Source organism: Lynx rufus, unplaced genomic scaffold (genome assembly GCF_022079265.1).
Source record: "Lynx rufus isolate CCGP_SWC_20201006 ecotype Redwood Valley unplaced genomic scaffold, mLynRuf1.p SCAF_8, whole genome shotgun sequence".
Classification (NCBI taxonomy): Eukaryota; Metazoa; Chordata; class Mammalia; order Carnivora; family Felidae; genus Lynx; species Lynx rufus.
In genome coordinates, this window is record NW_025814896.1 from 4,992,544 (window position 1) to 5,017,369 (window position 24,826).

A 24,826-nucleotide genomic window follows, 5' to 3' on the forward strand; every position below is an offset into this window, starting at 1 on the left:
CTAAGTTCGGGAGTGGTGGTGTAGGACGTGTGACAGGTGAGTGTGATCAGAAGTGCCAGGCAGGGCTATTGGAGCGACGGAGTTGCTGCTTTACCTTGAGTGGCCAGAGAAGGCTTGTCAGGAGCTCTGACAGGTGCTCTAGGATTTGAATAACAAGACGGAGATGTTTCCTCGTGGAGCTGGAGAAGGCGTCCGGGCATGGCAGACGGCAAGGGCGCAGGCTCGGAGGCTGGACGGGCTTGTTGTTGGCCAGGACTTGTGCATCTGGAGCACGCTGCGCACTGGACACAGGAATTGGAGGAGGGGGGACGCTCCCACGTGTGACCTTTGGTCCCTCACGGGATAAGGGGTTTGCCTTTTGCTCAAGGGGCCAGGGGTGCCACTGGAGAGTTCTAGTCAGAGTAGTGCCCAAAGCTGAGTTACATTGTAAAGGACAGACTGTGGAGAAACAAGCCAGGCCTGGAAAAAGCGCTGTGGTCCAGAGATCCAGGCAAGGGCAATGGGGTCTCGATGGCGGAGGTGGGTGTGAGAGCAGCGAGTGGGGTCGATAGATAGTTCTGACAGGGGAGAGTCAGCTCAGAGACAGACCCTGTGAAAGCACCTTTGCCTCCTTCCACCCAGGCTGGGCTGGGCACCTCTCCTCGTCCTCCCTGAACCCTGTGGTGGCATCTAAGCCCAGCATGGCCAGATGTCCGTTCTTGTCCATCAAGGCCGCTCTTCCCCGTCTTGGATCCCCAGGGTCTAGCATGCTGAATGGCAGCACAACAGACCTGCAGAAGTTCACGCTGAATAAGTACACCAGGCATTATGCGAGGGTGGAGTTCGTATTTTCCACCTGACACGCTTTTGAGGTGTGGACAGGAGGTCCCGGGGACACAGTCTGGGAGGCCACCGGAAAGCCCCCTTGTAGGGTTCCGGAGCAGAGTTAGGACTGAAGAGAGTCATTACTGGTGGGTGGAAGCCTGAGCCAGGAACGGAGCCCCGGGCAGCAGAAGCTTCCAGTAGCGGAGCCCTGGAGAACAAATATCCCAGCGGTAAGAAACGAGGGGACCCTTGAAGCCGAGGGTTTGGTTTCTTTGGGTTGTTCCGTTTGGGTCGATCATCTCTGCCACTTGCCACAGAAGGGTCAGGTGAGGTGGGGACTGAAGGGCAGCCACGGGCTCTGGTAGTTCGGAGGGTCTACGGTGACCTCAGTGCGAGCTTTTCCAAGGCAGCCAAGGAGCAGAAGCCAGACCAGAATCATTTGGGAAGGCGCGAGGAGTTAAGGCAATGTCACGTTTAGTTCACTAGCTGAGTGGTCACTTATTGACTAGCCCTTGTATTCCAGGCACTGGCTAGCAGTTGGGCACTTTTGGGAATGGTCGCCGTTCTTGTGAGCTCACAGCCCGGCAGGGGGAAAACAGACCCTTTGAAGGAGAAGCAGCTGGAAGGATTGAGGTCAGTTGCTTTTCTTGGATAGAAGAGCCCAGAACACATTTGCATTATTTATATCTACTCTGAAACCCTTAAAATATATATATATATATATATATATATATATATATATAGTGTATATACCATATGTATATCATATGATATATATTATATATGTATAATTTGAATGGCCCAACAATTCTACTTTAAGATGTGAACATATTCTTCTCAAAAAGACCTGGTCATAGTAGCACTATTCTTTCTTTTGTCTTAAATCTTAAGCACTCTTTGTGGTTTCAGAGCCTTGTTAACTTTATCCATAGATTAACACTTTAGATATATTGAATAGGTTAGGGGAAAAAAAGTCATGTAATAATTTATTGCCTATGTACTGTTACCTGACATTGTATTATTTACTCTGGATAAATTTTGTTAGTAATTCTAGAACTGATAATTTTTTCTCTCACACTGCATATATATTATATGTATATAATTTATTGCTTTTATTTTTTATTTTTAAATTTTTTATGGAAGTGTAATTAACATAGTGTTATGTTGTGCACTATAACGATCAACAATTCTATACATTACTCACTGCTCATCATGGTAAGTGTGCTCTTACTAAATTTTTTTTATGTTTATTTGAGAGAGAGAGAGAGAGAGAGTGAGCATGAACGGGGGAGGGGCAGAGAGAGGGAGACACAGAATCCGAAGCAGGCTCCAGGCTCTGAGCTGTCGGCACAGAGCCCGACGCGGGGCTCGAACTCACGAGCCGTGGAATCATGACCTGAGCCGAAGTCAGATGCTTTATCGACTGAGCCTCCCAGGTGCCCCACAATAAGTGTGCTCTTAGTCTCCTTTATCTGTTTCACCCATCAAATAGTAGCACTATTCTCAATAGTCAGAAACGGGAACCCACCCACACATCCATCATGAATACAATCCATCATGGATTATGAATTGTGGTTCCATTCATACAAGGAAAACTATGTAGCTATAATAGTGAATGATCTAGGAGTCTACCTAATAATGTGGATGAACTTCGCAAACATAATAATGAGCGATCGAAGCCAGACACAGAAGGGTACATACTGCACGATGGCATTTATACGAACTACAAGAACAAGCAAAGCTAATGGCATCCGGGCTGTTTGAAAGCAGGAGAGTGGTCATCCTTGGGGTAGGAGAGGAAGTGGAAGGGGGCCGAGGGGCTTTTGGAGGTGCTGGTAAAATTGTTGAGCCGAGTGCTGGTCACCCCAGTGTGTTCAGTTTGTGAAAATCCTTCAAGTGGAACGCTTACTATTTGTACACTTTTCCATATAGTGTTATGCTTGGATTTTCTAAAAGGCACTGATTTTTAGAATCAAGGTGCAAGGGAGAGTATAACCAGGGACTGAGGAGAAGGAGTCCATGAAAAGGGAAAGATGACATACTTTTTTTAAAACAGCTTTTTATTTATTTAAGTCATCTCTACACCCATCCTGGGGCTTGAATTCACCACCCCAAGATCAAGAGTCCCATGTTCTGCTGACCGAGCCAGCCAGGCGCTCCCTAAAGCGAAAGACGACAGAGCAGAAAGAGTGGAAGACTTGTGGGGGTTGGATTGTATGAGACCAGAACAGAGCTTGGTGCATCCATAGAAGAGTGTGCTTCTTTCCTAGAAGAAGGAGGGCGGCCTTCCTGGCAGCTTGGCCAAGGTGGTCAGTATAGAAGTGACTTTATGTTGGTCAGCATTGCTTGACGATTTCAAATATTTTGAACAGTAGGAATGTCAAGACCCACGCGCACATACACAAACCCCAAAGGTTGTGGGTTTTGTCTTACAACCTGTTTTCCTTTTCGAATCTGCCTCACATCTGACTGGAGGAGTCACTGCATATTTAAGTAATATCTTTCCATTCAGTAATATTATGTAACGCCTGGCACTCTCCCACCTCCTCTAACTCCATCCCCAACCTGGTGAGTCGGCAGGAAAATGGAGATGTGTAATGTCAGAATGGAGCACATGCTCTGCTTTGAGCTGCAGAGTTCTTTCCTATCAGGTAGCCCGAGTAAATGTTTCCCGTTAACCGTCAATGTAAAAGTCAGAGTCATAAATAATGACAGGTTTTGGAAGCCGTGATTAAAGCCACAAATCAAAGGGGAATTTCCATGTATGCATGGTGTGGAAAGGACGGCTGCTCATGAATTAAGTTGGTCTTTTCGGCCAGCCCATGGCGTAGCGCTAGTAATAACCATCAGTAGCCCTCAAAGATTTGCCATATAAAACATTATGCATTGGTCGGATCTGCTCATACAAGAGCTAATAAATCAGCGTGGGTCTTGTTAGAGAATGGCATTTATATAGAGAAAGTTTGCTCGTGCAACTTGCTGTTGAAATTTAGTTAAGTCAACAAGGACCTGCAGTGTTTGGGGGTCAGTTTCCCCCTAAAAGCCAGTGAAGAATCAAGAGTGTTCTTTAGCTTTTAGATGGGCCAGGTTTGTCTAGTCTAGCTATTAGAAATAGTCCCAATAGAGGAATCGGCGTTGACGAATGAAACCACTTTAAATAACACATTAATGGATGGTTTACTGTGGTTCCTCCCAAAATTGTTTAAGGCCTTACAAAGACTTAGTAATTGTTCATCGAAGAGTGGCTAATGAGACGCTCTATAAAATTATCAATTATGTAAGTTCTACATTACTGCATTCTTCTTTTTTTTTTTAAGTACATATTTTGCAAATAAGGCTAAGGTCCTTCTTCACCATCAACCAATATTCTAACATTCTGAGATGGGCATAGACAGAGTGGGCCACATCTATCGTGTTCTCCCCACCGATGTCCCCTAGTGCTGTGTCAGAGACAGAATATTGGATTGTATGGATAATTGGGCTGGCCCAGGGTGGCATAGCTCACATAGACTTATAGTGACAGGATGGCATGTTGAATGGGGAATCGTAAATATTGGGAATGCCTGGAGAACGGGTTCTTAATGAAAATGCTTGCCAGGGTAGACATGCTATAACGTTCTGCCTCCGTCTCTACCTCTGTTCACGTCTAAAGGGATCTCATTGGGTATGTTTTATTGTGTTTATTTTTTCTCACCTTTCCACTTAAACCCAGTTCTAGCGTGTCTGTTCAGTCAGGGCCTGGTGGCTTCCTGTGACATCTCTGGCTTCCCCAAACTGGTCAAAGGCAGCAGGCTCTCAGCGTACTTTCCTCTGTTACGCTCTTCCCTTCACCTGGAATGTTCTTTTTCCCAGATCCTCTCTCTCTTCCCTTATGGTGAATTCCTACTTGCCCTTCAAGGCCCAGCTCGGACAGCACCCTGTCGTAGGGAAGCATCTGCCATCTCACCTTCCGCTTCCAGGCAGAGCTGGCTTCTCTCCTGGCTTGTTTCCATCGGTATCCTATGGCTCTTGCCACCAGAGTGGGTTATTATGGGTGCGATGCTCTTTGTTCCCTTGGGAGCTTTTCGGGCCCCGGGACCATGTCTTTCTCATCTCTGGATCACCAGTACCCAGTTGAATATTGAATTATGGTTTACCGTTGTCACGTGAAGCTAACCGCCGTGGGGGGAGGAAAACATGTTTGAGGTGGGTTCGCTATTAACATGCTTTCGGTTTTGGTACTAGATCATTTCATCTTCTTCTTAGTGCAAGATGGCCAGTGACATTTCTTTTCTTTCTTTCTATTCGATTATGCGTTCTGTGCTTTGAACCTGTAAAAGCACGTTCACCTAACGTTATACTTAAAACGTTCATTTGTGCTTAGCCTTTCTCAAGACAGATCGGCGTCTTGTGAAGAACGTTGACACACGGGCAAGTGTTCAAGGATCCATTGTGTTTCCACTAGAGCGTGCTCATCTCATTTATTCCATGCCCCAGACTGTTTTAAATGATGAATATACTGGCTGTGTTCATTATTTTTGGTAGATGACCCTTGAGTTAGCATAAAAGAGGATGAATCCTTTTTTCCTCAGAGTTGTAGGTTCCAGAAATCTGTTTTTCTGGTGGAACTTTAAATCAAGGAAGAGATTTTTTTTTTTCTTTCTTCGATTTCGCTACCTAGCATCTGGTTAAAGGATTAGGGATTACGTTATTCTTTGCAAATTGATCGGAACCTCATCGAAGAGAAGCCCATCTCGTCTCGGGTTGTGTGGGCTCAGGGCTACTCCTTCAGAACTACTCTGGTTTGGGTTGGATGGTGGAGGTGAGCTGCATATCTTTTAGCTAGTTAGCTGGGTTTTAAAACCGGGATTGTCCCTGCGGAGGACAGGTAGCAGCCACGGCCGCTGACCGGATGGCTGCTGGGATGTTGGCCATACAGTTCAGGGAAGCATGGCGGCACATGCACACATGGGTGTGCAGGGCGGGTCAGGGTGCTGAGCATTTCATACAGCCCACCCCACATATCAAACTACAATCATTCCAAGCCCTTCCCCTAGTGGTCTTTGTTAGCTTTAAATTATCAGTCGTTTTTGGTAGAGGGTCAGTGATGAACTTGTAGGTAGACTTGGTGCGTGGCAGAAACTCGGAGAGTGAGCAGGGGTGGGGCAGAGAGGGAGGGAGACAGGGAATCCCAAGCAGGTTCCACACTGTCAGCATGGAGCCCTGTGGACGGCTTGAACTCACAACAGTGAGATCGTGACCTGAGCCGAAACCGAGAGTAGGACACTTAACTGACTGACCGCACCCACCTCCCCAGGCGCCCCTGTACCTCATATTTCTAACTTGAAAGCTTGAGATTCCTGGTGTTTGTGGGTGACCTAGACTTGCTGGGTCTGAGAGTCATTGACTACTCAGGATATCACCACTTAGACCTCAGCTCTTGGGTTCCTGTGAACAGTTCACCAGACAATAGGCCCTCTTAGCAGGGCTAGAGATGTAAGCTCTAGAAAATTCTTTGTGAGAGCAGGAGTCATTTTGTGAGCTACGGACCTGTCAGGAGGCACAGCAAGCTGGCTTGGCAGATATTTACCACTCGTTCATTCATTCATTCATTCAGCAACTTAAAAAAAATTTTTTTTAATATTTATTTATTTTTGAGAGAGACAGAGACAGGGTGCGAGCGGGGGGAGGGACAGAGAGAGGGAGACACAGAATCCGAAGCAGGCTCCAGGCTCCGAGCCGTCAGCACAGAGCCCGACGCGGGGCTCGAACTCACGAGCTATGAGATCACGACCTGAGCCAAATTCAGACACTCAACTGACGGGGTCACCCCGGGGCCCCTCATTCAGCAACTTTGACTGAGTGCCTGCTGTGTACCAAGCATATCAGTGAATCAAAGATTTTCCAGGGGTGTGGGGAGAGGAGTGGGCCAGCTGATAAACAGTAGACCTGGGATATAAACATTTTGTGTGTTATAAGGTGATGATTTCTCTGGAAAAACAGGATGGTAGATCATGGTAAGGTGGGGAATAGGTGGGAGGCTTGCAATTTCAAAATAAAGGTCAGGGAGGACCTCACCGAGTGGACGAAGGGGCAGATTTTGAAGAGAAAAAGAAGGGGCGCCCGGGTGGCTCAGTTGCTTAAACGTCTGACTCTTGATCTTGGCTCAGGGCATGATCTCACAGTTGGTGAGTTCAAGCCCCACGTGGGCTCTGCACTGAGAAGGCGGAGCCTCCTAGGGATTCTCTCTCTCTCCCTGTCTCTCTGCCCCTCCCCCACTCTTGCTTGCTCTGTCTCTGTCTCTCAAAAATAAATAAATAAACATTAAAAAAAAAGTGTTAAAAAAAAAAAGAGAGAGAAGGAGGTTATCAGAAAGGACATCTCCGGCCGGGAGTTCCAGGCGGAGGGAACCACCCTGCAGTGCAATGGCCCTTAGCCAGAGAAGGGCCTGGAGTGTTTGGGAAGTAGCTGGGAGCCACGTGGCTGGAGGAGGGGATGGTGAAGGGGAGAAGGAGGAGTGGGAGTGCCCAGAGGGGCAAAGGTGGATCTTTCCTACTGACCCCAGACCCTGCCCTTCGTGGGACCAACCTCTCACCAGGGGCTGTTCAGGTGAGGACACCTGATCCTCTCTTTTACAGTGGTTCTCAAATGGGGGCTTATGGCAGTGACTGGAGATGTTTGTGATTGTCACAACTCGGGGAGAAGGTGCTCCTGGCATCTAGCGAGTTGAGGCCAGGAATGTTGCAGGGCATCCTGCAGTGCACGCCCCCCCCCCCCCCCCCCCGCCCACCTCCGCCACAGAGAGTGAGCGCTGGTCAGTAGTGCTGAGTGGAGAAATCGTAGGCTAGTGTTATATAGTTTATCAGCTGTTGATTGATTCAGTCTGTCTTGGAAAACTTAATAAAACAAAGAAACACATCAAAACACCACGGAAAGAGGTGATTAATCACAGCCCCCTGTCAGGTGCCTTCACAAGTGACATCGAAGATAATGCCGGCCGTTTTCATTCACTTTGGGGAAAGGGGATCCGAACCTTGCTTGCATGGACATTTTGGTAAACTCTGGTGCTTTCATGAGATAGGTAAAGGAAAAAATCTAATCTGTCATTTATAGGTAAATAGTAATAATCTCACTGATAATCTCATTAATTCAGACTCCAGTAGGATTTTCTAATTTTGAAAAGGGTCAAGGATGTTGATCCACAGGAGGGAAAATGTTTACCTACAAAATTTTCTTTCGGTACTGGGAATAAAAGGCATTATTATTTGCACGCGAATGTGACGTTATCAATCTGAATATTTTCCTTGGATTACACTAATCCAGTATTTTTCAGCAGTCAGTCTTTTTTTTTTTTAATGATTATTTGTTTTGAGAGAGAGAGAGAGAGAGAGTGGGAGCGAGTGGGGGAGGGGCAGAGAGAGAGGGAGAGAAGGAATCCCAAGCAGGCTCTGTACCGTCAGCGCAGAGCCTGACTTGGAGACTGCTCCCAAGAGCCAGGAGATCATGACCTGAGCCGAAATCAGAGTCAGATGCTCAACCAACTGAGCCACCCAGGAGCCCCCAGAAGTCAGTCATTTCTGTACTGCTTTTCTTATTTTTGCTTTCTCTCTATGCCATTTGTATTGTTCTTTATATCAAATGGCTTATTTTTAAACAAATTTGGAAAACTTGTAGCAGTTGCTCAACATGGAACTTAACCAAAAAATCATAAGATAAAAATCAAATGACGTTAAATTCTAGACAGTTGCCTGCGCAAGACTCGGAGCGCAAGACCTGTGCTGTGTTAAAAAGGAAGGTTCACCAGTTTTAGGGAAGAGTTCAAGGCGTCCGAGCACCAAAAGGAGACTTTGTTGATTTAATTAGAGAATTGAATGGGAATAACTTTCCCACTGTGTGAGTTAGCGATGCTCCATGTACCTTCCCTGTGCCGCACTGGGGGACGCAATGTCCCAAGCTGCCCCTACTCTGTGGCCAGGTGGCCGGCTGGCTTGGGTCAGAGCTGCAGTCGGAGAGTGTGGGACCAACTCAAGGCGCACTGGAGTCCGGTTCTCTGGCTCGGACTGGCTGCCAGCAGCATATTAATGCAGGGCTCCCCAGACCGGCGACTCTCGGATCACTGGGGTCTTTGTTCTGTAGAAGACGGTATCTGTGCCCCTGGTTCTTAAAAATCCCTGTAACTCAGATCTCTTACTATTTCAGATGTGCTTGACACATCTTGACTCCCTCTACCCTTCCTTACGTATTTCCTGTGAATCCCCAATACTTCCTTCTACTATACCCATTGTTAGGATGATTGGATATTTTTGATTATCTCACGTACTTTATATTGAATGTTTGAGTGCCTTCACCTTATTTTAGCAATTGTACGGTGGTCTGTGGCCTGCTTTCTCTCCTTTTGAGACTAAGATCTCTCACTTTTGCAAGCAGAAGCGAATTCATGTCCTGGTTGCTTTGTAACTCGGGTTGTGGGGGTGGCTCGCTGCCACGTCTCATGTTTGTCGTTGTGGAAACTAGATTTTCTCCGCTTTCTCAGGGGCTGCTGGACTCCTGAATTGAATCCCGGTAATCAAAGTCTCGGGAGACTGACTTCTACAGAAGCCAGTATTTATTAAGTGTCTGCCGTGTGCCAGGCATTATATGACACGGTCCAGGGTTTTAAAGGGTCCCCAAGTCCCAACTGGGGAGCCAGAAACCGTCTACTTAGAGTTCATAATGCAGCACCTTTATGTAAAATGGTGAAACCTGACCACTGTATGGTTCCATTCACTACCCTCCTACTTCACATTATAGTTTTTATTATATAGTGTATCTGCAGATGTTATAAATTCCACAAAAACAAGAGTATCGTTTTTGCTTTGTATTGCTCTAGATTATCGTACATATTTTCGAAGAAATTAAGAAGACATCTAGTTTTTAAAAAAAACTTACCAACGTATTTACCATTTCCAATGTTCTGGATTCCTTTTGAAGATAAAGTTTCCAAATGATACCGTGTCTCTTCAGTCTGCAGAACACTTCCTTTACCATTTCTTATGGTCTGTGTTGGCTGGCTCTGTTTAAAAGGGTGTGTTAAAAACAATTTGCCCCCCTTTTGTTGTCGTCTGACAGTGGCCCTACCTCATCATCATTCCCGAAGGGTGTGTCACCAGATATCTCGTTCTGGGTTGATAGGTTTTCCTGTGAGTCCTTCACAGATGTGATCTGAACGTTCTCCTGCCCCCACTGCTTCTCACAGGCGCCAGAGAGCATTCCAGCCCTCCTTCTTTGTGCAGACATAGTGTTCGCTCTTCTCTGCTGTTTTCAGGGTCAGCAGCAGTGTGACTAGGATGTGTCTAAGGTGTGGTTTCTGTGTATTTATCTTCTTGGGGTTTGCTGAGATCCTTGATTCTGTACAGTTACTCCTTTCACCAAATTTGGGGGATTTGCCATTATTTTATCATTCCGTTAAGTCCACTCAGTGAGTTTCTCAATTTCAGACAGTACTTCAACTTGAGAATTTTTATTTAATATCTTTTAATAGTCACCACGTCTTTGCTGAGATTCAGGATCTTTGTAGTCATCACAGGTGTATTTCTTTTACAGCCATAAGCATTTTATAATCGTTACTTTAAAATCCTCGTGTATTTCCAGGGATACCTGGGTGGCTCCGTCAGTTACGCGTCCCAACTCTTGGTTTTGGCTGAAGTCACGATCTCATGGTTTGTGGGTTTGAGCCCTGCGTGAGGCTCTGTGCTACAGCACGGAGCCTGCTTGGTTCTCTGCCCTTCCCCTGCTCTCTCTCTCCCCTCTCAAAATAAATAAATAAACTTAAAAAAAGTATTTAATAAAGTAAAATAGAATCCTTGTCTATTTCCAACATCTGGGTCCCTTCAGAGTCACTCTGATTTTTTTTCTCTTTTAAAAAGGCTAGCTCATTTTTCTGTTTCTTTGTTTATTGAGTAATTTCGGATTGTAACCTGGATATTGTGAATATTACATGCTATACGGTCTCTGGATTCTGTTATATGCCTCCAAAGAGTGTAGATTTCTTTGTTTTGTTGCAGGAGGTACTTAACACGAATGAGGTCCCACTGTTAACGGTCTCTCCTGTGGTGGGTAGTATCCCAGATCTCAGTTCAGTTCTCTTAGCTTTAGCTGTGCTGTAGAATTTGCCACAAACACGCATGGTCTAGGGGTCAAGATAGAGTTCAGGCCAAGTTTAATACAGAGGCTTCCCCCTCTGATGTTTTCCTTTCTGAGAATTCCCCCCACTTCCTGCCACACTTTCTAGTGGCTATGGTTGCCCTGAAGCCTGGAGATAGAAACATAAGCAATATTGGTAATATGATGTGCTCAGTGATTTAATAATAATAATAGCAGCTGATCTTTTCGAAGTGCTTATGTGTTTCAGGTTCTAACTGTATCTGACTGTCTAATGTCATTTAATCTCCACTACAGCAATCATCTGAGGCAGGCATCCATTTTTGGGTAAGGAAACAGAATCAGAGAGGGGAGCTTTCTATCCCGAGTTACATACCTTCTAAGAGGCAGCGTGGATTTCATAACCAGGTATTTTAACTCAAGGACTCACACTCTTATTGATTATAAGTAATAAGTAATAGGCCTGTAACATCTTTTCAGTGAGAGATCTGGGGTTTAATTTTTAATCTTTCTTTTTTTTTTTTTTGATGCTTTTCTTTGCCATGGGTGTTCTACAGTATGCATCTACATACGGATTTGTGGGTTTTTGCTTGTTTGTTTTTGAGAGAGCGAGTGAGAGATTGTGAGCAGGGGAGGGGAAGAGGGAGAAGGAGAGAGAGAATCTCAAGCAGGCTCCATGCTCAGTGCTGATGTGGGGCTTGATCTCATGACCATGAGATCATGACCTGAGCCCAAATTAAGAGTTAGATGCTCAACCAACTGAGCCACCCAGGTGCCCCAGTATGGATCTGTTATTAATCATTCAGTTCAGGATTTGTACTTCTTCAAATTGAATATTCATTTTTTTTTTCCATTCTGGAAAATTGTTTGCCATTATCTCTTTGAATATTGCCTCTTCCTATTTTCGTTAATCCCTCTTTCTGGAATTCTTATTGGACTTATCTTAGATGTTAGCTTTTCATTCTTCATGTGCCTTAATTGCTGTCCCAGATTTTCCAATTCCCTTTTTCTCTGTGCAGTGTTCTGGGTGATTTGTCAGATCAATCTTCCAGCTCACTAACTCTCTCTTGAGCTGTGTCTAAACTGCTATTTAAGCCAGCTATTGAATTTTTAATTAAATTGTCTCTATTTTTCATTTCTACATGGTTCTTTTTCAAATGTGCCTTTTCTTCCCACCCTTGCGCATCTTTTTTTTTTCATGTTGATGTGTATATTTTAAATCCTATAGTCTATTGTAAATTTTTCTAATATTCGAATCTTGGGGGTGCAGATTCCCATTTGTTGTATCTGCTAAGTCTTTGTCTTGAAGGCTTGTAGCCATATACAGTTTGAAATTTTTTCTCGCCTATTTATCTTCAGCAGGGATTGTTTTGTGAAATTGCGTGCTTATTGGATTGTGAACGGCTCTTTAGAGCAGCTTCTTGTTCGCTTTTGCTGGGATGCCTAGAACTGGAGTTCTCTGGACAGCGATCCTCTCGTAGCTCAGGGCAGGGCTCCTTCCCTCTGCAGGGGTGTGAGTTGACTCTGCGCTCATAGGCCACGTAGGCCTGTGGTTTGATTTCTCACGAGTGACTATGCCTCTCTCCACTCCCACCCTAACTGTAGTCCCTTTCCTCAACTGTCTTATATGGGGGCTTGGTTTCGAATTCACTAGCCATATCTTTTATCCCCATGTGGGCTTCAGAAGTCTTAGTGCCTGGGGCCCCTGGGGGTCTCAGTCGGTTGAGCCTCCGACTTCGGCTCAGGTCATGATCTCACGGTTCGTGGGTTTGAGCCCCATGTTGGGTTCTGTGCTGACAGCTCAGAGCCTGGACCCTGCTTCAGATTCTGTCTGCCTCTCTCTGCCCCTCCCCGATTCATGCTCTGTCTCTCTCTGTCTCAAAAATAAATAAACACTAAAAAATAATAATAATAATTAAAAAAAAAGTCTTAGTGCCTAAGACCTGTGTCTAGGTCTTAAATGTTGATCCTGGGGTGTCAACTTAGGCTAACTGCTCTCACTTTTCTATCTTCCTTTCTAGCGTTGAGGATGTCCTTTCTGCCTTCTTTCCTGCCTTCCTGCATTTTAAAATATCTACATTTCTGTATGTTCTACTTTTTATTTTTATTTTTTTGTGGTGGGAAGGGGTTCCTTTCTCTTCAGCCCACCGTAAGTTGTTGGAAATCCCAGTAACTGGGGTTTGAATGGAGTTGTCAGAGCCTCTGCTCCTATGGTAATCTGTGCTGGGTTAAGTTGGTAATAATGGGGATGGAGAAAGGGGACTGGGGTCAGAATAGAAATCAAAATGTCAGGGGGCGCTTGGGTGGCTCAGTCGGTTAAGTGTCTGACTTCAGCTGCCGTCATGGTCTCCCAGTTTGTGGGTTTGAGCCCTGTGTCGGGCTGTCTGCTGCGTGAGTAGCCCACTTTGGATGCTCTGTTTTCCTCTCTGTGCGCCTCCCCTGTGTTCTCTCTCTCTTTCTCTCAAAAATAAGTAAACATTAAAAAAAAAAAAAAAGAAATCAAAATTATCAGTTTATTACTTGCTAGAAGGAGGTGAATATTTGCCCAGAAGGCTAAGGTATTGTGGTGGATAGATCAGTACCTCCCCACTGGACAAAGTCTAGAATAGGAACTGGACAGTGCTTTTTTCTTTTTTTCTTTTTCCACACCATTCAGGGGCAGATAGCACCCTACTGACAAATATGAACACCCTGGCAATTTCGAGATGCGTTCCTGCATGCCTTTATTTTTTTATTATTTTTTTAAAAATTTTTTTAACATTTATTCATTTTTGAGACAGAGAGAGGCAGAGCATGAACGGGGGAAGGTCAGAGAGAGAGGGAGACACAGAATCTGAAACAGGCTCCAGGCTCTGAGCTGTCAGCCCAGAGCCCGACGCGGGGCTCGAACTCACAGACCGCGAGATCATGACCTGAGCCGAAGTCGGACGTCCAACCGACTGAGCCACCCAGGCACCCCCCTGCATGCCTTTAATATGAATTGAAGTTTTACCTGAAGACCACACAGCTCCCTGTGGTCTCATAAGTACTGTGCATTCTCTGGATTTGAATCGGAGTTCTCAAGGAGATTAAGATCTCAAGCTCACTTCATAAATATAGAATCAGAGCAAAGGAAGTTAGATACTCTTAAGAATTCTTTTAATCACTGTGCTGCCAGCAACCTGCCAGGTAGTTTCATGCTAGCCTTCGTAAGGTGGGCTTGGGAAGAGTAGAAGAATGGCCAGTCTCTGCTCTCCTTCCCTCCCTTCCTCCCTCTCTCCTTCCCTTTCTTCCTTCCTCCCTTTTCTCTTTTGCTTTTTTCCACCTTTACTGAAGTATAATTTATATATAATAATATTCACTGAAGGTTCATGTGTTAAAATGAATCTATGTACCAAGTATGTACTGTTGTGTGACCACAACCACAACCAGGAAATAAAACATTTCCTGCACCTGCCGGAAGTCATGTCATGGCCACTCGCCATCACACCTTTCCCCACCCCTGACCCCAGACGACCACTGATCTGCTATATAATACTATGGTTTTGTCCTTCCTAGAATTTCATATTAGCAGAATCCTGCAAAATGAAGTTGTATGTGTCTGGCTTCTTTCGGTTGATATGATGCTCTTGAGATGCATCTATATTGTTGCATATAAGCGGCTCATTCCTTTTTGTTACTGAGAAGTATTCCTTTGTATGGGTATACTACAATTTGTTTATCCACTTTGTGGATAGATATTTTGGTTATTTCCAGTCTTTGGCTGTTTTGAATAAAGCTGCTGTGAACGCACAAATACAAGTCTTAGTATAAATATACATGTGTTTTCATTTCTCCTCTGCAGGCACTGGGGAGTGGGATTGTGGTTAAGTGTATATTTCTTTTTTGAAGCAACTGCCAAACCATTTTAGTAGCTGTACCATTTTGCATTTTCACCAGCAATGAATGAGATCCACTTGCTACTTGCAACACGTTTAATACAGTTTAAAAAATTTTCTTAGCCTTCCTAGTGGGTGGGTAGTATTTCACTGTGCTTTTAATTGACATTTCCATGATTACTAATGATTACTAATGATGTTGAACATCTTTTCCCGTGCTTAGCTGTCATTTGGGTATCTTCTGTGGTGACATGTCTGTTCAGTTTTTGGTTCCCCCCCCCCCCCCCCGCCCCCATTTTAAAGATTGAGCTCCAAGTGTTCTTTATTATGTCTTCCGGATACAGATTCTTCATCAGATGTGTGTTTTACACGTATTTTCTTCCCAGTCTGTGGCTCAGTATTCCATTTTCTTTCCTTTTTTTTTTTTTAATGTTCTTATTTTTGAGACAGAGAGAGACAGAACATGAGCAGGGGAGGGGCAGAGAGAGAGGGAGACACAGAATCCGAAGCGGGCTCCAGGCTCCGAGCTGTCGGCACAGAGCCCGACGCGGGGCTCGGACTCACGGACCACGAGATCGTGACCTGAGCCGAAGTCAGATGCCCAACAGACTGAGCCACCCAGGCGCCCCTCTTTTTTTTTTTTTTTTTTAAGGTACTATTTTTAAGTAATCTTTACACCCAGAGTGGCTCTTGAGCCCACAACCCTGAGCTCAAAAGCCACATGTTCCACCAATTGAGCCAGCCAGGTGTTCCAACTGGTGTTCCATTTTGTTACCAATGTCGTTTGAAGAGCAAAAGTTCTCCATTTGATCAAGTTGAATTCATCAGTATCTCTTTTCATGGCACATGCTTTTTGCACCACTCTAGGAAATGTTTGCCTAACTAAAGAGCACAAAGGTTTTTCTGTGTCTTCTTCTAGAAGTTTTATCATTTTATGTTTTTTACGTCCATGATCTATTTTGAGTTAATTATTTTTTGTGGTGTAAGAACAAAGGACATTTTCCCTCACGTGTTTATTCAGTTATTCTAGCTCTGTTTGCTGAATTAAATTACCTCGACACTTTTGTGAAAAATGGCATTGGACTTAGATTTGCAGATCTATTTGTAGGTTCTCTCTTATGTTCTGTTAACCTGTATGTTACCCTGAAGCCAATATCACAGTATCATGATACTAAATCTTGAGGTTTGGAATTGTGAGTTAAAAATTTTTTAAAATTATTTTTGAGAGAGAGAGAGACAGCGCGAGAGGGGAAGGGGCAGAGAGAGAGAGAGGGAGACACAGAATCCGAGGCAGGCTCCAGGCTCTGAGGTCTCAGCATGACCTCAGCCGAAGTTGGACGCTCAACTGACTGAGCCACTCAGGCGTCCGGTGTTTTGTTTTCTTTTTCAAAATTGCTTTGACTATTCTCAGTCCTTTGCATTTCCGTATAAATCTAGAATCAGCTTATTGATTTCTGCAAATTGATTGGGATAACATTGAATTTATAGGTAAATTTGGCAAGATTGACATATTAACAATATTGAATCCATAAAATGGATTCAGTCCAATACAGATCCATGAAAATGGTATAACTGTATTTTTAAAAAAGATGATTTTTGAGAGCTATTTTAGGGTCACAGCAAAATTGAAGGAAGGTGCAGAGATTTTCCTTACACCCCTGCCCCCATACATGCGCAGCCTCCTGCAGTCTTGCAAAACTCACCTATTAGTTCTGGTGGTTTCTTTGTAATCTCATTAGACTCTTTTGCTTGGACAATCATGCTTGTGAACAAAGACAGTTTTACTTTTCCTTTCACTTTCCAATCTGTATGTTCTATTTGATTTTCTTGCCTTATTGCTATTTCACTTCTACATATGCTATGAACTCAGTAATACGTTGTTATTATTTTTGTTTTAAGGAGTTTTTAAGAGACTTTATAGAATGAGAAGACAGTGGTTGTTTGTATTGACCCACACATACACCATCCTGGAGCCTCTTCTATTTGAGTAGCTTCGGATTTCCATCTTGGTATCATTTTCTTCTGTTTGAAGAACTGCCTTTCACATTTCTCATAGCACATGTGTGCTGGTGATGAATTTGTTCCACCTTTGTTTGGTTGAAAAAGTCTGTTTCCCCTTAAAATTTGAAAAAGATTTCTTCAAGTGTTCTGACTAGTGTTCTTTCTTTCAGCCTTCTAAAGACACCTTTCATCTTCTTTTTCCTTAATGATATTTGACATGAAGTCTATAATCTCTTTCCTTTTTAACATGTTTGTAGTTTTGAGAGAGAACAGGGGAGGGGCAGAGAGAAAGGGAAACAGAAGAAAGGGAACAGAACTGAGCCACCCAGGTGCCCTTATAATCTCTTTTTTAATGTAATCTGTATTTTTTTTTTTCTGACTGCTTTTTTAGATTTTTTTCTTGATCACTAAGTTTTAGCAATTGATTATGTTGTGTCTCAGTGTGTGATATTTCATTATGTGTAATTTTGGGGGGTTCAGTTTTTTGAATCTTTAAGCTTACAGTTTTTATCAAATTTAAAATTTTTCAGCCATTCTTCTAAAATTTTTAATGTTTTCTCCATCTCTGTCTTTTTTTTTTTTTTCCCTCTCTTTTTCTGGGACTCCAGTTATACATATGTTATGGTGCTTGATAATGTCACCTAGTAACTGATGCTTTGTGTGTTTTTTTTTTTTTTCTATTTTTTTCTTTTTGTGCTGCAGTTTGGATAGTTTCTTTTGTTTTAATTTTTTTTTTGCTGATGTTTGTTTTTGAGAGAGAGAGACAGAGTGTGAGTAGGGGAGGGGGGGGACACGGAATCTGGAGCAGGCTCCAGGCTCTGACCTGTCAACACAGAGCCTGACATGGGGCTTGAACTCACGAACTGTGAGATCATGACCTGAGCTGAAGATGGACGCTTAACCAACTGAGCCACCCAGGCGCCCCAGTTTGGATAGTTTCTATTGCTGTATCTTCAAGTTCTCTGAATTTTTTTTTTTTTTAGTTCTCTAATCTGTTCATTTCTTTCAGTTTATGTTTTGATTCATTTATTGTGTTTTTCATCTCTTGAATTTACACTGGGGTCTTTTTTTAATTTCTATTTTTCTCATCAACATTTTTTTCATGGAATATATGGTCCATTCTTTTTTTTTTTTTTTAATGTTTATTTATTTTGGGAGAGAAAGAGAGAGAGAATGCGTGAGTGGGGGAGGGGCAAAGAGAGACAATCCCAAGCAGGCTCTGCACTGATAGCACAGAGCCTGACACGGGGCTCCATTCCAGGAACCGTGAGATCATGGCCTGAGCTGAAATCAAGAGTCGGATGCTCAATCAGCTGAACCACCCTGGAGCCCCTATGGCACATTCTTTTAATTGCTGTTTAAAGATAATTTTCTATTCTATCATCTCTGACATTTTGGGGGGGGGGTTTCTTCATTATTTCTGATCGTGGTCCTATTATTTGACTTCTTTTCATGCGTGGTAATATTTGACTGGATGCCAGACATTAGGAATTTGGGGTTGTTAGCTGTTAGATTTCACAGTACAAATTGTATGATCCAGTAATGCTGGATTTTGTTATGGTGTGCAGTGAACTTTCCTGGATTGTGCTTGATTCCGTGAGGCTTGATGTAAGTTCTATTGGGCTGGGTCTAGAGCGGGCGTTAGTCTAGAGCAATTTAGCCCTACTGCTAAGACAACGCCGTGTTACAGGTCTTTCTCCTCTGACTGGTGGGAACAGACTGCTATTCCCTACACGTCAGTGCCGGGAAGGACCCGCTGGCCCCTTTCTTATGTTTCCTCCCGAGTCTCGGTAGTTCTCTGTCACGTACTCAGTACACAGTGGAAGCTTCCAGAGGCTACTGGGCTGGCCGCTGCCACTCCCTCCTTTGCAGACTCCATCCTCTTTGGCCTCCTCACATTTCCTTCTCCACAGCTGGGACTCTGGGCGATGGGAGGCTGCTGTCTCAGGGGTTCCTTATTTGCGTCCCTTGTCTGAGGGCCCCGGTCCTGCGCTACCGGTTGTCTAGGGCCTGAAGACTGGTTTCATGGACGGTTTTCTAGCTTTCTAGATGTGTAAAACGTGAGGCTTTTTTACCGTCTTGGCCGGAAACGGAAGTCTTTGACTTTCCTTCAGTTACCTCGGAGACCATAACCCTTCCCTCCGCCCTTGGTGTTCTTTGATTCCTTTAGTCTCACCTGAGTAGACTTTCTGCTCATCTCCTGAAAGAGCACTGGTCTGGAACACAGAACATTTAGGCTCTAGGAATCCTAGCTCTGCCGCTGGCTTTGGGGGTGCGCCTCTTTAGTGGTCTATAAAATGAGGGAGTTTATCGAGGCATGCTGTAAGGTTCCTTCTTCTTTACGAGTCTGTATGAGAACACCCATTTGTTTCAGCATTTGTTTTTCTTTATTTAAGTTTCTTTTGGTGGTATCATTCCTCATTTCGCTACTTTTCATTGAGCACCTATTACTTGTCAGGTACTATACTGGGCACTGGGGTCACAGCGCCTCCACGGAGCTCGGAGACGAACCTAAGACAGTCACAAAGCCCAATGCTGCCACTTTCATGGGGAGTGTTAGGACAGGGGAGTCCCCAGCTCCGTGAGAGGCTATATGCAGAGGCGGGGCCTTCTCTCGCGTCCCCGAGGGGGACCTCAGCTGGGGTGGGGCTAGGGGGTAAGAAGTGACAGCGTCCCAGGCAGTGGAAACAACATGTAGAAAATCACTGAGGTGAAGGACTTTGGTGCATTGGAAGGTCACCGTGCCTGAAGCCCAGACAGGGACGTGGGAGGAATTTCTTCGAAAATTAAAATGTAGGTTTCCTCTCTGGCACTACAGCATAGTGCTGTGTCTAGAGTCTGACTGTGTTTTGTTTGTGTGTGTGTGTGTGTGTGTGTGTGTGTGTGTTTAATTTTAGAGAGAGCACGTGAGTGTGATTGGGGGAGGGGCAGAGAGAAAGAGGGAGAATGAGAAAGAATCCCACGCAGTGCGGAGCCTGACGGGCCTCAATCCCACGACCCTGGGATCATGACCTGAGCTGAAATCAAGAATGGGACACTGGAGGGGCACCTGGGTGGCTCAGTCGGTTGAGCTCCCGACTTCGGCTCAGGTCACGCTCTCACAGTTTGTGGGTTTGAGCCCCGCGTCGGGCTCTGTGCTGACAGCTCGGAGCCTGGAGCCTGTGTCTCCCTCTCTCTCTGCCCCTCTCCTCCCCTGCTCACGCTCTGTCTCTCTGTGTCTCAAAAAAAAAATAAACGTTAAAAAAATTTTTAAAAAATGGGACGCTGGACTCACTGAGCCCCCCAGGCGCCCCGTGGAGTCCGACTGTTCGGTTCTCATTCTGACTCTGCTCTTCTCTGGCGGTGTGGCCTTTCCAGCTGTCTCGGATCCTCTCAGCCTCGGCTCCCTTAACAGAAACATGGGGATAGTGTGGTTGTCAGGATTTGATGAACCACCGCTATCTGTGAAGCTCTTAGCACAGTTCCTGGCCTATAGGAAGACCAATGAAGATTAGTTATCACCCAGTAGTTTATGGTTTTTGGCTTTTATTTCCATGTATATAGTTAGTATAATGTTATATAGTTAATATAATGGAATCATTAATATTCCCTGATAACAGTTATTCTTTGTGGAACTAATTGCTAAGTTCTTGAGTTCGCGGATAGAGTTTTTTTGAAGAGTGCCTCTTAACCCACCAAGTACATAGGTGGGTCTCAGGGGATCTTTCGAAACCCTTGATTCTTTAGGAAAAGTTCTGAGTATGTATGTCTGTGGGCGTCATCCAGTTCCAAAGCTCTCTGTGACCCCAAACATTTAGACATCTCAGCTTTATTTATTTTTTTTAATGTTTATTTTTGAGAGACAGAGAGAGACAGAGCGCCGGCGGGGAAGGGGCAGAGGGAGGGAGAGAAAGAATCTGAAGCAGGCTCTGGGCTCTGAGCCGTTGGCACAGAGCCCGACGCGGGGCTTGAACTCACGAACTGCAAGATCGTGACCTGAGCTGAAGTCAGACGCTCGACTGACTGAGCCACCCAGGCGCCCCAAGACACCTCGGCTTTTTAAACTTCATGTTTTTAAAGTCCCCTGCAGGCTAGGTTCACGCTGCTTTGTAAATGTCTGTGGGTTGGAGGCTGTGTGTTCCTCATGGGCCCTGAAACGCACTGAAAATAGCTCCTACAAAGTGACTGTGGTCGGGGGTGAGGTGGGGGCTTGGCTGTGACTCAGTGGGGACCCATTCCTCCCTGGCAGGGATCCTGCAAGAAATGATGTATTTGAGTGCGTCACACGTAGTTTTTCTGCAGACGTATACTTCTTTATTAAAATTCTCTGGGTAACTGTTACACAATGTAAATTTTTAATAAGCTCTAATTACTAGCCTAAAAGAATTTGTGGAGGGAAAATGTGGTTAGTGTTTCAAAGTAAACACCTAGGCACAAACGTGTCATTTCTTATTTTAAACCCTTATCAGTTACTGCCTAAATCAGCTGGTTTTCCTCTCTGCCAGGTAGGAAGCCTCTGCTTTTTTGCGTGAGTAGCGTTTCCTGTTCGGCTATTTCCGTGCAGGGGACAGTAGGGAAGCGTTTATGCCCCTGATGCGTGGGTGGGGAAAGGGTGGTGGCCACCATCGAGGTTGGCCAGACCGCGAGGGGCCAGATCTGCGGGGCTTGACGTGCCCAGTCTCCCTTGTTTTAGCATCCTGAGAGCGCATTTTTACATCGTCCCTGTTAGGGGACGGAGCACGGAGGTGGAGACAGGTTAAATCACTTAACGTGGGCACGCAGCTAGTGAGTTGCGGTCGGGGGATTCATTTCATTTCAGCGACGTTCGGTTCCAGTGCCCATGAGCTCGGCCGCACTTCCCCACTGCACTGGAGGGAGGGTTGCCTGCCGTCCGCTGGGGAGGCGGGGAAGAGCTGGCTTAATGGGGAAGAGCCGGTGTGGCAGCGGGCTCGTGTTTGGCCAGGGTGAGTTGGAGGAAGCCGTTAGACATCCACGTGGAGGGCTCCGCTTGGGTGTCGCCACGCGGTTTGATGGGAATCACTGTCACGGAGTGTGTGAAGCTGTGCGACAAGTCCGTTAAGGGCAAGACAAGATACGGGGCGGACTTTCTTTCCGATTCTTGGTTACGAGGTCAAACTCACCTGTTTTCCTTTCTTTCTTTTTTTTAATATTTTTGTTAATGTTTATTTATTTTTAAGAGGGAGAGAGAGACACACAGAGCGCGAGTAGGGGAGGGCCAGAGAGAGGGAGACACAGAATCCGAAGCAGGCTCCAGGCTCCCAGGTATGGGCGCAGAGCCCGACGCGAGGTTCGAACTCGCAAACCGCGAGATCATGACCCGAGCCGAAGTCGGCCCCTTAACCGACTGAGCCACCCAGGCGCCCCCCCCCCATATGTTTTTCTTTTTACCATTGGACACTTGTTTGCATAGCACTTCACGGACGTTTCTGCGAGGGCTCGGCCAGCTGCTTCGTTCCCTCGCTTCTGAGTTCCCCGGTAGAGGAGAGGTTCCCATCGTGTTGATGAGAGGTGACTCACAAGTCAGGTCGACAGCACTGAAAGAAAAGCACTTAGCTTTTCTTTATGACTCTGGTCCAGTCACCCTTCTCTTGCGTTATAACCTACCCACTTCATTTTAGAGGAGTCGGTCAAGTTCTCAAGACTCCCACGGGAAAGGGTGTGAAGGTAGAAGGTTTGCTTCAAGGACCTGCTTTTGCTCAGGTGTGACCTGATAAGTGTGGCTTTGTCCCCTCTTCTCCTTTAGATGGATTTGAAGACTACGGCCCGGATCGTGACAGCATGAGGCTAACGGCCTTTCTGGACGTTCCAGGCCAGGGTAACCTGCCTCCCCTCGCTCGCCTGGAAAAGTATGCTTTCAGTGAGAACGTCTTCAACCGGTGAGCTCGCCAGTCCTTCCCACGCTCGCAGCCCTCTGTTGGGTCTGGTTTGAGCTGACAACAGTGGCCGTTTCTCTGTGACAGCTCTGAGGACTCTCGTGGATGAGGTGGAACGCGGGCTGTTCCCAGGGTGCCGGGATCCTGTCTGAATGGCGCCATTTGATTAGATTTTTCTGTTACTCTTGTGACCGTTTTGCTGATCACCTGGTACCAGCCAGGAATAAAATGGTGACGCAGTTTAATGGTGTTTAGATAGGATTGCTGACCGGCTTTCTTTCCACCTGTGCAATTCGCAGAAAAGTAAAATGCGTCCCCATAATTGAGGAGCATCTGTTGGGAGCATGGCTCTCTTGTTTTGATTTGTGACCGGAACTTTCCTGCAGATTGTCCCAATGTGATGTCACTCCTTGGGGTGCTGGCGGGACTCTTCTCCAGCCTCAGACCACGCCTCTTCGACAGATGACCTTGACTGTTATTTCCTAAAGAAGTAAGAAACTAAGGCACCTCTTTTCACCTTACAGTCTGCCCAAACCTGAGTCTGAGGGCGTTCGTCCCTCCTGTCTTGGGGGCGAGTGGGCGGGAGGAGGCGTCTCTCTTCTTGTCTCCCTTCCTCCATCACATACTCCTGCTGTCTTCAGCATCCTCCTTCTCGCCTGCGACACACACCCTTTCCTTCCACTCACAAGCCGTTGTGTGTTTCTCATTCCGAACAGTCCTCTGGACTTGTCTACCTGTGGCCTTGCCTCATACCTGTCTTTAAGTACACCGTTCTGGGAAGGCTGGATGATACTAAGTCGAGTCTCTTTACCTTCCGTTGCCTCTTTAAAAAAATTACAGTCTGTGCCTCTCTGTCTATTAAATCGTGGAAGGTTCACAGCAATTGCTGCTGAGCGAGTCCGATTATTATCCCAATTTTACAGATAGAGAAATGATGGTACTCTGAATGATGTCTTTTGATGAGCACTTCTTAATTTAAATGTAGTTCACGATTTTGAAACTTTTTCTTTTATGCTCAGGGCTTTCTTGTCACGTATAAGAAACGTTCTCTTCCCCCAAGGCCATCAAGATATTTCCTTATATTGTCTTCTTGATGTTTTATTGTTTTACCTTTCACGTTTGGAACTGCAGTCCACCTGGAATTGCTTTCTTTGTGTATGATGTGAGGTAGGCGTCAAGTTTCATTTCCTTCCATATGGTATCCGATTGACCCAGTGCCGTTTATTGAAAATACTGCCTTTTATCTATGCTTTGCTTTGCCACCTTTGTCTTAAATCAAGTGTTCATATCTGGACTTTCTAGTCTGCTCCCTTTGGTCTATTTGTCTGTCATTGCGCTGGGACCCCACTGTCTTCATTTCTGCAATTTTTATCATCACAATCTTGGTATAAAGTAAAGAAAGTCCTCCCACTTTGTTCTTAAAATGGTCTTGGCTGTTCTGGACTTTTTGCATTTCCAAATGCATTTTAGCACCAGTTCATCAATTTCTAGAAAAAAACCCGCTGGGATTTTCATCGGAATTGCGTTGCATCTATAAGTCAATTTGTAAAGAATTGACACCTTTGCACTATATTTAGTGTTCTGATCCTTCCATTTTTTTGAAGATTTTCTTAAATTTCTGTGTGTACATACACATAAATAACTAAAACTATGATACATGGTTTTCCGTTGTTGTAGAGATCTGTATCGTTTCCATTTAGTTTTAGGTATTTGATCTTTTATATGAATGTAAATTGTATCATTTCTTAAAATTTTTATATTCTAATGGTTGTTGATAATATGAAAATGGAATTCATTTTTATATTTTGATTTTGTCTCCATTGATTATGCTATGTTTACTTATTAATTTTAATAACTTCCCTGGGGGTTCTTTGGGTTTTCTACATACTACAATGATGTTGTCTGTGAAAAATGATAGTTTTATTTCTTCCTTTCCTATCTTGTTTTATATTTTTAGTAGCTACATCTTATCAGCTTAAGAAAATGTATATTTCTGGGGTGCCTAGGTGGCTCGGTCAGTTAAGCATCTGACTTCGGCTCAGGTCATGATCTCACGGTTCGTGAGTTCGAGCCCCGCGTCGGGCTCTGTGCCGACAGCTCGGAACCATGGAGCCTGCTTTGGATACTGTGTCTCCCTGTCTCTCTGCCCCTTTCCTGCTCGCACCCTGTCTC

At 45.0% G+C, this 24,826-nt stretch overlaps 1 protein-coding gene across 7 annotated transcripts in view; it reads left to right on the forward strand.

The window, feature by feature from the left end:
* LOC124504186 (putative serine/threonine-protein phosphatase 4 regulatory subunit 1-like) overlaps positions 1–24,826 on the forward strand; it is an 83,569-nt gene that overhangs the window by 5,240 nt on the left and 53,503 nt on the right. For 3 of the 7 annotated variants that reach the window (XR_006960334.1, XM_047069553.1, XM_047069559.1), the window contains exon 3: positions 22,525–22,657. The exons of 1 other annotated variant lie outside the window; for it this stretch is intronic. Coding sequence is in view for 3 of the 6 variants with exons in the window: in XM_047069553.1 (XP_046925509.1) it covers positions 22,525–22,657 (133 nt within the window). In the remaining 3 variants the exon portion in view is untranslated. Of the gene's footprint in view, positions 1–1,327; positions 1,438–22,524; positions 22,658–23,040; positions 23,145–24,826 lie in introns of those variants that run through there. 3 more of the 7 variants (XM_047069555.1, XM_047069556.1, XM_047069554.1) reach the window with 2 other exon arrangements.